Source organism: Temnothorax nylanderi, unplaced genomic scaffold (assembly GCF_030848795.1).
Source record: "Temnothorax nylanderi isolate EJ_2023f unplaced genomic scaffold, tnyl_v1.0 TNYL_tig0037_pilon, whole genome shotgun sequence".
Classification (NCBI taxonomy): Eukaryota; Metazoa; Arthropoda; class Insecta; order Hymenoptera; family Formicidae; genus Temnothorax; species Temnothorax nylanderi.
The window spans coordinates 1,432,734-1,449,219 of record NW_027249099.1 but is presented as its reverse complement, the minus strand read 5'-3'; the positions used below and the strand labels follow the sequence as shown (position 1 = coordinate 1,449,219).

Sequence of the window (16,486 nt, the reverse complement as noted above, 5' to 3'; positions counted from 1 at the left end):
CTACATATCCCTTTATTTAAAGATACAAATATATCTGTGTAACTTATTACTTATTAAATAACAAATAAAAACTTTATATATATGTATATATATACATACGCATTTTGTATGGAATCAGTCACATTCGAACTGTTAACAATATATAAGTACTATAGAAAGGATCATACAACAAAAAGTGATAATATCTATTTCACAACCCATGACTAAAAATTGTTAAAATATCTTAGTAGATATATGCAATAAAACACTAATATATTACACTTTTCAGTGGAATATTGTTTTATTATTAACAATGATAATCGCGCGTATTTCTTTTCTCTTGCACTACGTTATACCTTACATTAGACGTTAATGTTTATTAAACTCTTCGTACAAAAATATAAAATATATATTTGCCGGTCTAATTTGCTGTATCTACGACTTATATTAAAACATGTCTTTTTATATAGTACTATGTGTTGTGAAATATTGTTTATATATATATAAATATGATATATATATATATATATATATATATATATATATATATATATATATACATGTGCGTGTGACACTGGATACATGTCATGAAAAACCATACAAAATATAGTACCTAATGCAAATATGGTATATTCATAAAATTATTGCAATAAGAGAAAGTCAAATTATAGTCGAATTCAGACAAAAAGGAAGAGATAACAATGCTCGTACAGTTTGCAAATAAAATTATTTGCAGATTTCGATTACTTAACGCACATACATTGCGTAAATCTTTTAGATCAAAGCCCGCTCTTATCAGGCGTGCCGGATATTTTCGAGATGAAAGCGATTTGCTAGTCCGTCTCGAGTCATATTTGCACGAAATTATTCTCATGGTTCACAATTGTTCTCGCGTATAATTATAGCTCAAATCCCCGAGCGATCAATGCATGACCGATATATGTGTTTATATTACATTATAATTGATACTCATTATACTTCTCTATTTCGTTAACTTTACTTGTTATCTGATTATTATGCTATTGCTTTCTATCCGGCCATAATGTCAGTGTTGAAATTTCGCTAAAGACTAACACCGCGATAAGATGCACTAGCCATTTTTTGATTAGGCACAGGCCGCTGTGGCAGACCGGCTTATTGCTCGACATTCGCACGCATAAAATGGCCAACCGCCTGTGCATTCCTCATCACTACTAACGGTAAATTGCATTGCAATGGCGCACTTTTCATTTTGCAGAGGACCCGCGATGATTATGTCAGCGCGCGTGTCCTATCAGCTATTTTAAGACTACCTATAACGTTTATATTGATACAGCTAGAATTGGAATGTTATACATATTGTTATTCATTGCTGCATCATGCTATTTACACTATATCACGAACTACAGCGAACGCTATTCACCCAATTCGGACTGAGCAGAATAGTAAAAAAAAATATATATATTTCTCGTTACATCAACGCTGATGTTTCTTATTGTTTCTGATTACTTAACTCGACTTGCAAACATACCTCTGTATGTACAACAATAATAATCGAATATGGACTTACATTCTATTCTCTAAGTCAAGGTTCGAAACCGATATTATTTTGATGAATTCGAATTTCGATGTCGTAAGATACACCAAATTGAATCTTATTAGTCAGACGCAATGAAAGTGCTGCAATCAATGACAAGGCTAAGAGTTTTTTTTTATACAAACGAAAACCCATCGTATAGATTGCCTCGGTTTCAGTCCCTGTTCCAAATTAGTTGCTAATGATTATTGCTAATGATTATTATTGTCAATTGCACGATTGTATTACACGCATTATCCTCTAGTCCTAGCCTGGACTTCGGAAACGGCCCGAATACTGTCGCAACAGTAACAGTAGCAATAATAATGGCAAGACACGATCTTATCGCTTATCACATTCATCTTGGTCGGCGATCAATCGGTATCTGTACAGGTGCGGGCCTTGGCTAATCGTGAGCCGCAGGAAATGTGACCACAGCATGCCGCGCCGTAAAATTTACAATCATGTAAATCTGGATACTTTCGCGTTAACTCCTCTCACATGTTGCACCATTTGCAACACGTGTCGATCTTTCAGCTCTTTCTCACATCCCGCCTTATTTTGCGTACCAACGTCAACGATCACATTTCATTTGATTAACATAATACGCGCAGTTTTATTAATTGAGCAACAATTTTTTAGCAAAATAGCGTCGTTGGCTATTCAGCGGTGAGCTCAGTTCCCGAAACTAGTCAGAAGCTGGTCTCGGGCTCGAGACTGGGCTCCTGCTTGAAGTATCTAAAGTCCTGGTTCGGCGTGAGATCCCTCAGGATCATGACGGGCATCTGATCGGTTTGCGGGCTCAGATTGCCAGTATTCGCCGGCGTCAGGGGGGCTGTTGGGGCTCTCGTTGCTGCTCATATAACTGCCTGGCGCGGTGTTCGAGATCTGTAAGAGGGTAGCGGTGTCGTTCATCTCCGACGTGGTGCCGCCCAGGAATATCTCCTGAAGCAGATTGTCAATATGTGCCACCCCGAATAGGCGGACGAACTGGATCTGCTCGACCATCTGCCATGAAATCGACTGCAGAGCGGGTAACATTAGTAGGATATCACCGAAGTGCCCTGGCAGATCGCAACGGTGATCGCTGATATGATTCTCGAGCTTTACTTGGATGTTGTGGCGCAGCTCCCGGACCGTCTTCTGATCGCTCAATCCTTTCGCGTCTGCAACAAATGACGAACATATAGAAAAGAAGCGTAATTGTCCCCGATCGCAGGGAGTGGACAGTTTCAGTTACTCGGAGGTCGTTCGATCGCGACAATTCACTCTCGATTCTGAATCACGTTAATTATAAATTAAACGACGAATGAAAATACGACGATGAAATATTAAATTAATCAGCTTATTAAATCTTGACGTTTCCGTTGGAATGCGCAATTTTTTTCACTCTGACTCGCTGATATCTATAAATAAGCGATGATTTGCGTTGTTTATGAAAGCCTGGCGAAATTGCAAGGCGTGATTGCCTCAACGAGACCGAATTGATCGCAAGAGCGTAGAGATTATTGCGAGCGAATTGTATTCGATCTATATATTAACGGCACGCATTTATTGTCTATTACACGCGGCAATGTTTCTCTATTCCGCTCGATTCCACATGAATAATCCATTGCGAATCGCGGATTGTCGCACGACGATCCTTCGAATGGAGCACTTACTCGGGTCAAAGAACACGATGGCTTTGAGAAAAGCGAACTCCGTGTCGTCGATCTTGATCTTCTGAAACGGTTTCACCAGCTCGTCCATCACCCTGACGCCCACCTTGCTGATGTCCAGGTCCTGCTGATTGCTCCCCTCTACAAATTGCAATGATATTACTGATAGACGCGATACACCGTTGTTCCTTCGTTCGTCTCACAGAAACTAAGTCCGATGGTAAAAGAAAAGAAAAAACAGTATACCTCGCAGGTATTACTAAGCCGGTGCGAAAGTCGTTTTTCCGTCAAACTTTGTACCAAATAAAAACAGAAGATCACAAAATTACTTAAGAAAGGGATGAAAAATTTTATCAAACTAAAGGAGAGATTCGCTGAATATTCGTCTTCAATTTTATTTGATAAATATATGGACGGATAAGTAGACTGTCTGCATCAACTTAATAGGTATCGCCAAACCAAACATCAGTGTTCATGCATTAACATGCATTTTAAAGTGACACACAAGACACGAATTCCGGACTCAGTCAACCACCTAAGCCCCGTAATCGTGCAACAACAGACAAAACGTTCAGTTAATAAAATAGTAGATTGCCAGCGCGTGTTACGATTCGTTATTATATTATAAAGCAAGCACAAATTTCCCTGGCACAAATCAGTATTACAAATATAGCCAGGGAAATTATATTAAACGTCAAACATGAACCTTTTAGGATTTAAAGAAACTTAAACAATGTATATTACGCGATACAAGAGTTTTCGTCAACTATAATTGTCGCGCAAAATATATTATTATTATAGTTAAATCTCATCTTCCGAGTAAAGAAGATCCCTATAGTTTATGCTGTCTGAACGCGTATATTACGCCAATAAAACGAATTAATCGTATATTTATTTGAAATATGGAATTGTATATATAAAATACACAAGTCTTCAATTAGAAAACAAGATAACTACGCATAAACTTCAAGAGGCATATTTTGCATCCAGTCGACGATCTTGCAACTTAAAATTACATCGTAGGCATCGTAGCGTAACGTAAAGATGGTGAAAATTCGCAGAGGATGGTACTTGATGGACATAAAGACGGAAGAGGATGACAGAAGGATAAAGGACGCGAAGGAAGCTGCATTGGAGGCGAGACGAGCATCGATGGTAGAGCGATGCGACAACAAAATCGCACGACGTCGTTCGCAGGCCGAGCAACGAGAAGCCGTTTTGGCGGAGGAATTATCACGTGCCCGAGCAGCTGATGAAGCGAAACAAGCAGAAATTGAATTGGCGCATAGACTGGCTGCCGAATTGTCGCGGCGTAAAAGTAAAGATTTACGAATTGTACCCCGCGACCTCATCGAGAATATTTATCTGCGAAGAAATACAATTATATCCTATTCTTTTTTCTCGTATTACATTGCGCTTCGCAAAGACTTTTATCCTAGCGGTACACAAAACCGAATTTCTTTATGACTCATAGATGAAGAAGTAAAACGCGCGCTAAAATTAGATCAAGTAAAATCCTCCGCGCGATCACCACCGAGTTGTGTTCTGAGTGAAGCCCGATCGCGCCTAATAGAGGAGAAAGTTCGTCTGGAAGCGAGTCAAGCGGAACTATCGAGGCTCTGGCACGACGACAAAACCGTCGAGAAGCTGCAACAAGCCGAAGATGAAAGAAAGAAGCGGAGCTCGCGTGATGATCTGCAGAATCAATTGGCGGACGATCGTCGACGAGTTCAACAAAGAAGAACCGAGGAGGAAGAACAGGATCGTAAGATGATGGAGCGAGCGATACGGAAGACTCAGGAAGAAGATGCAAAGATGAGGAAGAGGAAGGAGAACGACGCGATTCTTTTGAGAGCGGAGATGGCCGCATCTTTGGCGGCTAAGAAAGCGTGGGAAAGGAAATATAAGGAAGCGTTGAAGGACGAAGACGAGAGGATTGCTCGCATAATCGCGGAGAAGGAAGCTCGACAGGAGAAAGAACTCGATGTGAAGGTAAAATTGGGTTTCTTTTGAGCATACGTAAGATTGAACTGGTAAATTTATAAGAAAAAATTTTCAGTGTTTGCGTTTTTCGTTGTGTAGACAGAACTTCGTGCAGCGAGGGAAACGGCGATAGATAATCTAGCCAGAGAACTGCTGACTAACGTGCACAAAGAAAGAAAGAAGCAGGAAATCGATGACGAATTGTATCGGGAAGAACAGAGGAACAAGTGGACGAAACAATCGGTCAAGCCTATATCAAGAAAGCAATGTGCTGAATCCTTCCAAGAAATAGTAAAGCTTGAATCAAATTATTCAAATATTTACCACGATTCGCTCGCATTATGGATAATGTGTTAGAAATTCATATAAAAACGTTCTAAATCTTATTGAAGGCGAAACAGAAAGTTAAACGTAAAGCGAGAGATGAAGCGACCGATGCCGCGTTTGCGCGATATTTAGCCGAAGAACGAAAGAAAGAGATCGAGAGACAAAGAGAAGACAATAACGCACGACACGCAAGAAGTAAATTTTCGTTAATGTTATATATATTCTAATATTTATGTGATTTTTAATTATGGAACATATCCATGCTATCTTAGTTTCAATCTACACGTCGAAAATTCTGAAAATGCTAGAAATTAATATTAGACAATCATATAATAAAATTATATTACAGAAATTCAATATGGAGAGGAATTAAAGGAAGCCATAACAAATAACAGAGTTACTTACGCTATGGATATTTTGGAACGGCAGTCTGAAAATCGTGTGCATGATAAAAATTCAAATCAGTTGACTGCAACGAATGCAAAACAGTCTAACGATAGAAATGATAGTAACATAATAGTAAAAAAAAGAGATAATTGACATCAAAGGCTGTGCTGATTGATACGAATTTGCAATTAATACATCTGACATAGGACTCTAAAAATTTACGTTGAAAATAAAAAGTGTGAAAATCAGGCACAAAATTTCAGTAGAAAAATGTACAAATACGTAACAATAAAATCAATAATATATATACATATCTATTGTATAATAAAAACATCATATTTAAGAAGTAAATAATAGAATGATGCTAATAAAGTTTGAAGATCACGACTGCGCAATAACGAGTGCGAAAACCGAGAATTCTGAAAATTCATTTGACGTCTAAAACACACGCCATTTTAAGTAATTCTATTAATTTTATCATATTTAATTTATAACGAGTATTTCTCAGTCCCAAAACTAGTCCCTTCTATTTTTCCATAAAAATCAAGACATATTATTTTATTTAGGAGGCTTGTACTAAATAAAAACGTGCTTTACTATATACCATACACGTGTGTGCTCGTTTTCTCTTGCGCGGTCGCAGCTTCTTCGTTCCTCCACATTTCGTCTAGTATTTATTGGTATACAGGTATGTACATATCTCGCCGGCGCGGGGTTTCCCCGCGAGAGCTCCTCCGTTATATTTTGTACAAAGTCCGTGTAAAAATACAGCAGCCCCATCTTATATCAATTATAAGTTTATGTGATACGCGATAAGAGTTAAAATAATAACAGTCTCGCCTCTCGGACGTATCAAATATTCCGAATAGGTTCGGATCGAGACCACTTGTGCCCTCGACTTTGTTCGGATCCGAGTGTTGTGTGTTGTGTCATTTGGCATGCGGGGGAACACGTGCGATCCCACCACCCCGCCACTAATCGTTAAATGGAACAAGAAGCACTCGAGCTTAACGGGAATGACTACGGCATTTAACTGTAGGTACGAGCAATCAATTTGTTGGGTGGGTAGCTAGTCGGCTCAGCCTTATCGTCACTCGCGGATCAAAAATAGTGTGTTCACTGTTCAGCTACGACTACTGAACTAAGATGCTTTCTCAGATCATACGACGAGCACACATACATACGGGAAAAGGTTTTATACACCGGTACGGCAACACCAGTAATTTTCCCTGCTAGATAATTCGCACGACAGTCTTCGATCAGCTGCTATCCTTTTACAAAAGTAAATCAATCTTTCCGCGTAAAATAAACGGAGTTAGAAGGAATCTAATTTCCATTGGAAACTTTTTAACTTTGTTATTCTGTTCTTATTCACTTAAGAAATTTGAATAGAAATCAGAATTCCTTTTAACGCCAATCTTTTCTCCTTAAAGTATGTATGTTTCGTGAAAAGTTTTTGATTCTCTTACTAGTTTTCTCTCTTAACAGTACAACTATAATTATTTTTTTTCTAATTTAGTACTAAGAATAAAGTATAGTGGTTAATATCGTGCGTAGTTCAATTTGTTAAATAAAGAGTTGCGTTTTTAAGTATCTATGCTAAAACGTGCATTAATGAAAAAATACGGATGTTATTATGTGATATTTAAAACAGATTGTTATCTATTTTTCTTTCTAAACTCATTCACGTTTCTCAGTGAACGTTTCGCTTTGATTTCGCTATTAATTGATTATTTTCTCGATTGCTAAATGTCCGTCGACATCTCTAAATGGCGCAAAATTTTTCACGTATGTATATGTTCTCCATCGCGCTCGCCGAATTCTTAGGATCGTAGAAAACTGTTAATTGCGTTACAATACGCACTTACGAATTTGATTCACTTCGCCGCGACTAAGTCTCTCGGTAGACAGACTACACAAGTGTAACAGCTACGTTTTATCATCTACACATTACAGAATCCGAATATCTGAATATTTCTGCCGTCTACCTGCTGATTCTACGATCAAGCTACACGCTTTCTTGCTTTCGCCCTCTTTTCGTTTCTTTGCCTCCTTTTTTTTTAGATTATAACGCAAATCTTATGACCAAAGCGGAATACGTATTACTTACTTGTACGACATATATAAGTATTTATCACAATATATGTGTATATATATGTATATGTATAGATGCATATAGACACAACGGGGTACGAACGAAGTTAACGAGTGTTCGGATTAATACGGATTAAACGCTCGCCGCGCTCGCACGCGAATTCGTAGCGATTTCTGCGCAGCGACTAGGCACAACAAAGTGAATCGCGCGACATGGCTCATAATCGGTTAAACTGGTTAAAAATTCGAGAATTGAACTGAGATTTCAGTGGATTTAAATGCTGCAGATGCTATATGCGAAGCCGATTTCTCCATCCTTTCATATTCTCTTCTCTTTTCAATGTGTAAAACGTATTGATTTTTCAAATATCTCAAATAGCTTGTAAATTAAAAATTAACTTCTTACTCAAAGTTAAGAATTACGTTAAGATAAATTCCCCTTTTATAGAACGCGTCCAATTTTATGAAATAAATCCCATTAAATTAAATTTTATTCAATCCTACCACGATCGATATAGCATCGAGAATTTAACTCATCGAAATGACATCGATTTCAATTCCCGATTAATTTAAGACAGGATATAACACAGCTCGGTCTTAAAAGTAAATGCACGCTTCCTTAAAATTTAAGCAATTCTGTCTAAGGGTTCATGTAAAAGTAACATCACATCTTCTTATGAATTAAGTACATTTACGGGAGCGTGTGTATGTATGTGTACACACATACACACATGCGCGCGCACAAGCGGATCTCTCTTGCGAATTGTTGAATTATGAACACCAGCTTCGCAGTTGTAGAACTAATTATGGACGTACAAAACACGGTCGGCCACGTATAGCTACCACATTAGACAAAGCACAATTTTTGCGAAGTCTTAGCTTACCTATATACGTAATAATTATAAATATTCTTATGAGCTTTGGAAGTTAAAATATCGCTCACTTAACAAATTAGGCTTCAACTTTTTACTTAACAAATGCGTATCAATAGAGTATAGCGCTAAGTTTTAATAATTGATTGACACATTCTTTGAAAAAATAAAGAACAAAATTAAATTAATTAGCGATGAGCTTTCTTTAATTCAAAATAGTACATAGTTCGGAGATAAAACTTTCACTCGCCGGAGAAGTGAATTCATTTAACTTCGAACAGTGTATATTTTAAATTAAATACGACTTGCTTACGTTAAATTATACAAGTACGCAGCCATATTAATAATTTTAGTCAAATAGCTTCAATCAAATTAAAAGAAACCTATCAGACCCTGTTTATCATTTAGTAATTTATACGTAAAATGTAGCTAGTTATTTTTACGTTATCTCTATCTCTCTCGTTCTCTCCCGCTGAATAATACTTCTTGTTAAGGAATGATACAAAAATGAATGCCGCCAACGAGCGTATTAATATTATTAATGTTATTATCCTTGAGTATCGAGTCCGTATCGATCCGACCTTGTTACTTTATTATACAAAGCGACTCCTCATAGTCTCGACACGTAGAGCCGGTGGTATGAGAAGTCGGCGATCGTAAACGGATCTTAAAGAGGATGCATTAACCGTACTCATACGTGTTGGCTAATAAGAGCTAGTTTAGTCGATTTCATAACGATTAACCGAGCCGGCTTATCGCGGTTTGTCGTCATGGGTGAAATCGTGGGCAGCTCAGGGGATCGCGGCGACACACCCGAGGGGAATGCACATGAAGCTGACTCGTGAAACGCGAACACGCGATACTCTGTATCGAGATATGCTTTTAGCTCGAGTGCACGTGCCGCGAGCGCAAGGAACTTAAACTCGGCAAATACATTCGACAATGCGTTGCGAAAGAACATCAATTAAGCAGAATCGATATAGAAGTCCATTTTGTAAATGTATGAATTTTAAAACGCTTGTAATACGAAGCAAATGGTAACCGTATCTCCTCAATTTAATTTTGGAATTAAAAATGTTTTCTTCTACTTTGAGTATTGTACAGTAAATTTGATTATATGGATATTTTTCTGCAAAAATTTCTTTGACAAAAGAAATTTAATTATAAAAGAACAATTATCTATCGATTCTAATTAATCAATTATCTTTTGCAGAGCGAACAGGAATGTCTGAGCGATAAAACATATGTACAAATAGAAGTTACATTCAGAAATGCGGTCAGACATGTAAGAGGCATAAGTACCAAATGATAGTACCAGATATTGGATTTGAACATTTGAAGATTGAGTATGAAATAGGAGAAACAGCACGTCTCCTCCGTTAACAATCACGAGCAACGGAAATCGCCAAAAGTCGGCGTAATGGGTGTCACTGAAGATATTTTGTATAGTCTTAAAAATATAAGCAATATCCGTTGTCGGCTCGTCTCGTGATTCTCACGGATGTACTGAAGATGCAAAGTATATCCGATAAGATGCTTCACGAGATGCGATTAGAAATTGTCGACAATAGGAACCACGAGTGAATAATAACGTTATTTTAACGTTACAGGCAGATCGGGCGGCGAAGAAACAAGAGAACCTCTCGACGATCTGTTCGGAACTTGCCTGACATTCTACGGTTTCTCCTATTAATGTCAGATCAGCTCTAATCGTGGTACATTAAGTTTTGTTCCTCTGCGTCGATACCATAGCCCTAGCTAATACGTTACATTATAGCAATAGCTATAATATAGAGTTACGTGTTAATTATATCATAGCTAAAGATATAATGTCGTAATTTTATAATGTATTTTAGCTATATTATAGCTAGGGCCATAATATAAAGTATATAATAGCTATGTTACAGCTAGGGTTAAAATATAGAGTATCTTATAGCCGTATCATAGCAACGACCGTAATGTAGTGTCTGTTACAAATACATTATAACTAGGGCTATAATCTCAAAGGGAGCGACTAATAAAAGTTAGTCAATCAAGGCTGCCGACGCAATTTTGTCATCCTCTTACGACCGATATATCGCCATTTAAATGAAAACTACGCCATTTCTCAGACGTGATTTTCCCTAAGCGTCAGAAAAGAGGGTACAGAGTAACAGCACAGGCACAGTGTAAAGAGACTTTAAGATAAAGCATTACTTTCGACGTCCCAAAATACCGCGTTTGCATTTTGAGATTAATGTTGCGCACTGATCCCTGAAAATTTAAAGCTACCATCGAAAACGAATTGTAATCTGCTTTTATAGCATAGTTCCGGGAAATATTAGACGAGTAGATCATTATATATTTGCGGCGCTTACACCAGTCGCACTTTAAACGATGGATTTGGCCCCTTTCTTTGGAAGAAGAAAACTGGCTTGATCGTTGAAAAACTAGCGCCGACACATTTTATACGTTCGTCAGCGCAAATTCCGTTCATCGCAATCGCACGTGAGAAACGTTCATCGCCGATCACAGCGCGAACGTTCGCAAACGTATAATCTGTCGCCGCGCTATCGCTCCACTCTAGAGATGCGGAAAGGAAGAATGACGAAAATCAATGTCACGTCTTTGCGACGTGTGCTTAGAGCGAACAGTTGAAAGAAAAACGAACCAAGATTGTTCGACAAATCGGGCAACTAAACGAATCTTCCCTTCCACGTTCTCGGACGGGATTTTTCCACGCACGAGCTAGCTATTCAACGCGAAACTATCTATCATCCCGCGCATCCTAAAGTATTATTTATTCTCGCGCTCGGATACAAGGGATGAAAATATGCAAGACCTACTTAGTCGCGTAGCGATTCGAAATAAAGTCAAACAATATCGAAATCCATGGTCACGTGTCCGAGAAGAGAAACTCGCTCTCGGATAGCAGTACTTCCAGATCGGAGGGTACGGTGTGCAAGTCGGAGTTGGCCGGTTCCGGCAGATCACTGCCACTGTTTCCGATGCCGGTAGGAGCGATTTGTCGTGCTCTGCCTATCCTAACTCGATCTTTCCTCTTGACCGTTCGCAGAAGCACCCCGGTTCTCGGCAGTTTCGTCGTTCTGCTATTCGTATGATTTACAGCTGTGGCCGGTGCCTGCGCCACTTTATCGGACTTGCGTAGCTTTACGCTGAACCGGAACGGCGGCTTGTACACCACCTGAAGCCTCGCACGTTCCTTCCTGGCGAGGGAATTCGACGAGTTCTTCAGTTCCGCACCAACCCTTCCGGTTTCCGCACCAGGACGTCGAGTGGATGTCAACGCCTGTTGCCTCGACACCGGCACTCTGGACCCCACTGCTCCTCCGCTAACCGTCAGACCCACCGGGGTCGACTTGCTTTTCGGCAAACCATTGACGTTGGTCCGTGCACCGATTTCTGGTCGGCATTGCGAAGATGCCAATAACCAAGAGCGCACCTTGCTTTTAGGATCAGCGTTTGTTTCTGGTTCCTTATCCGTTTGCATTGCCGAATAGTCGATCACCTCCTTTCTGTGTGTCTTCTTACGCTTTCTCTTGTCATTATCGCCGCCGCTGCCGCCGCCGGCCGGATTATTGCTGGTACTTTGTCCTTTATCTCTAGCCGATGTAATCTTCTTCCGTTTGTTCTCCTGCGCTGCAGCAGCCGCAACTTCGGCCGGTCTTTTTCGCGCAAAATCGTCCACCTGTCCGGTAGATGATCTCTTCGTCTGTTGGTTTTGCTGTTTTTTCTTGGCGTCCTTTAAATGCAAACGAAAAACTTAAGAATTTAAATTCCGAGATACAAATATCAAATTAATATATTAATATAATCAAATTAATATATTAATACATCGATAATTAAAATAAACAAGTCTATTTTCTAATTCTCTTATTTAAATTAATTTTACCTTATTAGACTTGTCCGAGTGTCCACCATCTTTATGTTTGCGATGACACCTCTTTTCTCTGACCTTCTTGCTAAGAGGAAGTTTGGCACGTGCTGGTGGATGCACCGTCACTCCTTCCGTACCTTCCGGTGGAAGCCGTACCGTTTCCGTCGTAGAACTGTGGATTATCGTGACGGACTTTAGCTTCAGGTCCGGTCGTTTGCCCAGTAATCTCATGCTGGCCACCTAAAAGAAAAGAAAGAAATCTTTACGTGCTTGTAAATAAATTTATATTTTATTTATTTCTTCATTGACAATAATTGGCAGAAATACAAAAAAATAACATACTATCGTGTGTGTATATATATATATATATATATATATATATATATATATATATATACACATTTCTTTACATATTTATACGCAATATTTTATTAATAAAAAATAATTTACAATATGTAATTAAAATATGTAATTTACAATAGAAATTCAAATCACTACTTTATTCAAAGCTTTAATTAAAGTTTATGTTATCTAGAATACGGCAGCCACAAGAATTTTTGCTTCTACGCGTGATACTTTAATCAGTAATCTAATTAAATGTACGCACCGCAGGGAAAGGTATAACAATGCAATAGCAAATAATTTTTGTAAAAAGCAATTAATCCAATTATTTTACAAAATATTAGATTTCAATAGCCTACTATGCATGTGTCCCTACACTTACTCTCATTGTATTTATCTCTTTTCCTTAGTCGTTTCTGAACATTTTTAACATATATAAATATATGAAATAATTGTTTTTTGCGCTTATTTTAACGAAAATATATTTGTTCTATAGACTTGTTTAATGTAACTCATCAAACTCATCTCATCAAACTAGTTATTAATTAAAAATAATAAATTAAGATAATAAACAACAGAAAAATTAACTAAATTTTCATTTTTAAATAATCAAGTACATGAATTTAAGAGAAAATGTATGTGATGTTTTTACATACCAGCAACGATATCGCTGCTAAAACTATCAGAGCGGCTGCATACCAATGTTCAGCGACCCACCGTTTGAAAGTAGCGAGGCTCTCATCGGATAATAAGAGCTTCCTTAAAGTTGCTAATGGACCGCTTGGATCGACCTGAATAAAATATTTTAATTAACGCCGTTACCTACTATCTTCCACTATCTTCTGTGACCAAGTTCCACTTACCTCACGACATTTTTGAAAGACATCACAGTAGCCATTATAATCGTTACACGGAGTTCCTGGTTTCGAGAACATGTCGGGAATATCATATGGCGGGGAGTTCCAGTCGAAAGACGATCTGCGAAGAAAAGTAGTTGAATTTAACAATTTTTTTATGCAAATTAATCGACGAAATAATAATAATACGAGATAAATATACAGGCACGGTTGATTTTCCCCGGGAAGTCGACAACATAACTCGCAAGCCTTCGTCGACGGATCGCTCGAGCCTGGTATGCATTGGCAAGATTCCAATCCGTATGCCAGGCAAATGCTGCCAGTGCACTCCTGTAAAACACAAGTTTCGCGCACGTGAGACAGATCATATTTGTTCATTTAATAAGAGCACGTGTACGGTTTTTAATAGGACTGATATCTACCCCCATGAAGCAAACCAGTTCACGATTACAGATGGTCTTATTAGGCTTGTTAATGGACGGCGGACAATACGGAGAATCACCGTGACAGAAGCTCGCATCGCGGCAGCCGTTGTCATCTCTACACTTCTCTCCGAAACGGTACTCACACTCGCCAGTACAGCACGGACCCTGAAAAGGAAAGCAAACAAAGCCGTCAAAATTACGTCGTGTTATACGCACGATGCGCCGCGTAATTACGTTATGCATATCTGTGAGTAAATTGCCTAAAGTAAATTTAACAAGATATTGCTTAAATTAATTTCCGTAATATTTTCGACAAAATAAACGAACATCGAGCGATGAATGTGCATCGGCGAATCTCAATATCTTTTGAATGAAATACTGTATGCAAGTTATTAAACATTGTTCATTGCGTTAAATGCGCCTGATCGTGCAACAGAAATTTTATCAAATATTAAATATATAATGGCTTCATAAAAAAATAGATTTATGTAGCACATTTTAAAGATACTACTTTTATATACGTATTCTGCTATTAGAATATTTAAACAACTAAATAAACGTTTAAATACATAGCTGGATAAACAGACATTTGAAAAATTTGGACGCTTGAACGCTTAACATTTAATATTCAAGATTGAAAAAGCACAAGCGCGGCTACAAGGTCCGGGTTAAATTTTGAGCAAGAAAAGTCGTCCTAAAATTCCCCCGACAATACAGTCCAACTCGCATTTTTTACAAGCGTCATACATACTTGACTAGGACTGCACTTCGAGCCTGGTGTGAGCGTGCACGGGGTCTCCGTGGGCGGCGGATAACGGCGCTGGGGAAAGCAGCACGAGTCTCTGCAATCTTCCTCCCAGCCGCAGTCGCACTGCTCGCCCTCCTCCACCACGCCGTTGCCACACAGCGATACTTGCGGTTCTACAATAAACAATGCAGAGTACCGTCAGGGTTAGAGCAAACGGGGATAGAATAATTGGACGAGCAGATGGGAGCTGGTGCGATCAATTTCGTTTCGTTGCGACCGACGTCGCGATATATCGCGTTCGCCGTTGCTCCCACGGCATAAAACTCACCGGTGAAGCATCCCTTTGGCGAACGTGCCTTGCTGTTGAGCACGGGATTTATGGCGTTCAGGCTGCACGGGCTGAAGCGGTTGTTGTTGCGTTTGTCGCCGCTGGTAGCACGGGCGAACATTATAAAGTTGCCGTCCTCGCCGCCCGGTGTACATTGTTCCGGATCGTGCTGGTCGCGAAAGAACAATGAGATGTATGACGTGAACGTCATTCGTTTATTGACTGGACAACATCGTATAACAAGGCCGCGGAATATAGAACGCGCCGTTTTGAACGCGACTAACGGAAGTATGTACGTACCGGTGAGCCAAAGTTGTGGCCGATCTCGTGAGCCAAAGTAACGTGAGAGACCGCAGGCGGTACGTGCTTCCCATAATTTAATAGGGTCACTATACCGGTGTTCAGTGATTTCATGCTGCCGCGGTAATGCTGCAACGTTATTTCGACAATTATGTATTTTTTATTATTATTATTATTTTTTTTTTTTTTCGATTTAAGTTTCATATTCGCGACGATTTACAGTTCAACGGTCGCGAAAAGAAATCACATCATAAAAAATCAATTTTTTTGTCGGAGTGGATCAGCTGATCGCCATAAATAGGATCATTGCTTCAAATGTAACGTCGATCAGTACACATAAGGATAGATAAATTATTGTAGATTTTTTTAAAGTCTAAAATTTAATACATTTAAGTTATAATTTAATACATTTTAGTGTAATTCTCATTAAAATTTAGTTACTTCCATACTATTCGTAAATTTATAAAAAATATATATATAATCGACATTATTTTACAAAAGTCTATTAATACTTTTCACCCACGCATACCCCGTTCTTTTCACACACGCCGCCGGCATTCTTGAGATCGCCTGTCCATGCCAAACCCAGAGTTCCCATCTCGAAATCCCGATACGTGAACATATAAGCCAGACAGAATGCGTCATAATCCTCCTCTATAACACGGCAAACATCAACGTATTATCAGTTTAGTCCTCATTCGCATATTGACGTATTGACATTACGCCATATTGCGGCTTATTAACAAAGAGCGAC

General features: G+C 38.8%; 2 protein-coding genes and 1 pseudogene across 2 annotated transcripts in view; 1 reads left to right on the top strand and 2 right to left on the bottom strand.

Moving 5' to 3' along the window:
* Positions 1-500: 500 nt before the first annotated feature.
* LOC139771196 (hepatocyte nuclear factor 4-alpha-like) lies at positions 501-4,219 on the bottom strand (annotated as a pseudogene).
* On the top strand, positions 3,376-6,042 carry LOC139771195 (uncharacterized). The gene is made up of 4 exons (XM_071703773.1): positions 3,376-5,184; positions 5,275-5,466; positions 5,568-5,697; positions 5,852-6,042. The coding sequence occupies exons 1-4, from the start codon at positions 4,963-4,965 to the stop codon at positions 6,040-6,042; spliced, it is 735 nt and encodes a 244-aa protein (XP_071559874.1). The 5' UTR covers positions 3,376-4,962.
* A 504-nt stretch (positions 6,043-6,546) lies between these two features.
* Positions 6,547-16,486, bottom strand: part of LOC139771283 (disintegrin and metalloproteinase domain-containing protein 10) — a 58,840-nt gene continuing 48,900 nt past the window's right edge. The window contains exons 9-18 of the mRNA XM_071703947.1: positions 16,262-16,386; positions 15,733-15,861; positions 15,433-15,601; positions 15,108-15,277; positions 14,354-14,521; positions 14,134-14,261; positions 13,938-14,052; positions 13,731-13,865; positions 12,748-12,972; positions 6,547-12,597 (exon numbers count right to left, since the gene is read on the bottom strand). Of these exons, the coding sequence (XP_071560048.1) occupies positions 11,731-12,597; positions 12,748-12,972; positions 13,731-13,865; positions 13,938-14,052; positions 14,134-14,261; positions 14,354-14,521; positions 15,108-15,277; positions 15,433-15,601; positions 15,733-15,861; positions 16,262-16,386 (2,231 nt within the window). The 3' untranslated portion in view covers positions 6,547-11,730. The remainder of the gene's footprint in view (positions 12,598-12,747; positions 12,973-13,730; positions 13,866-13,937; positions 14,053-14,133; positions 14,262-14,353; positions 14,522-15,107; positions 15,278-15,432; positions 15,602-15,732; positions 15,862-16,261; positions 16,387-16,486) is intronic.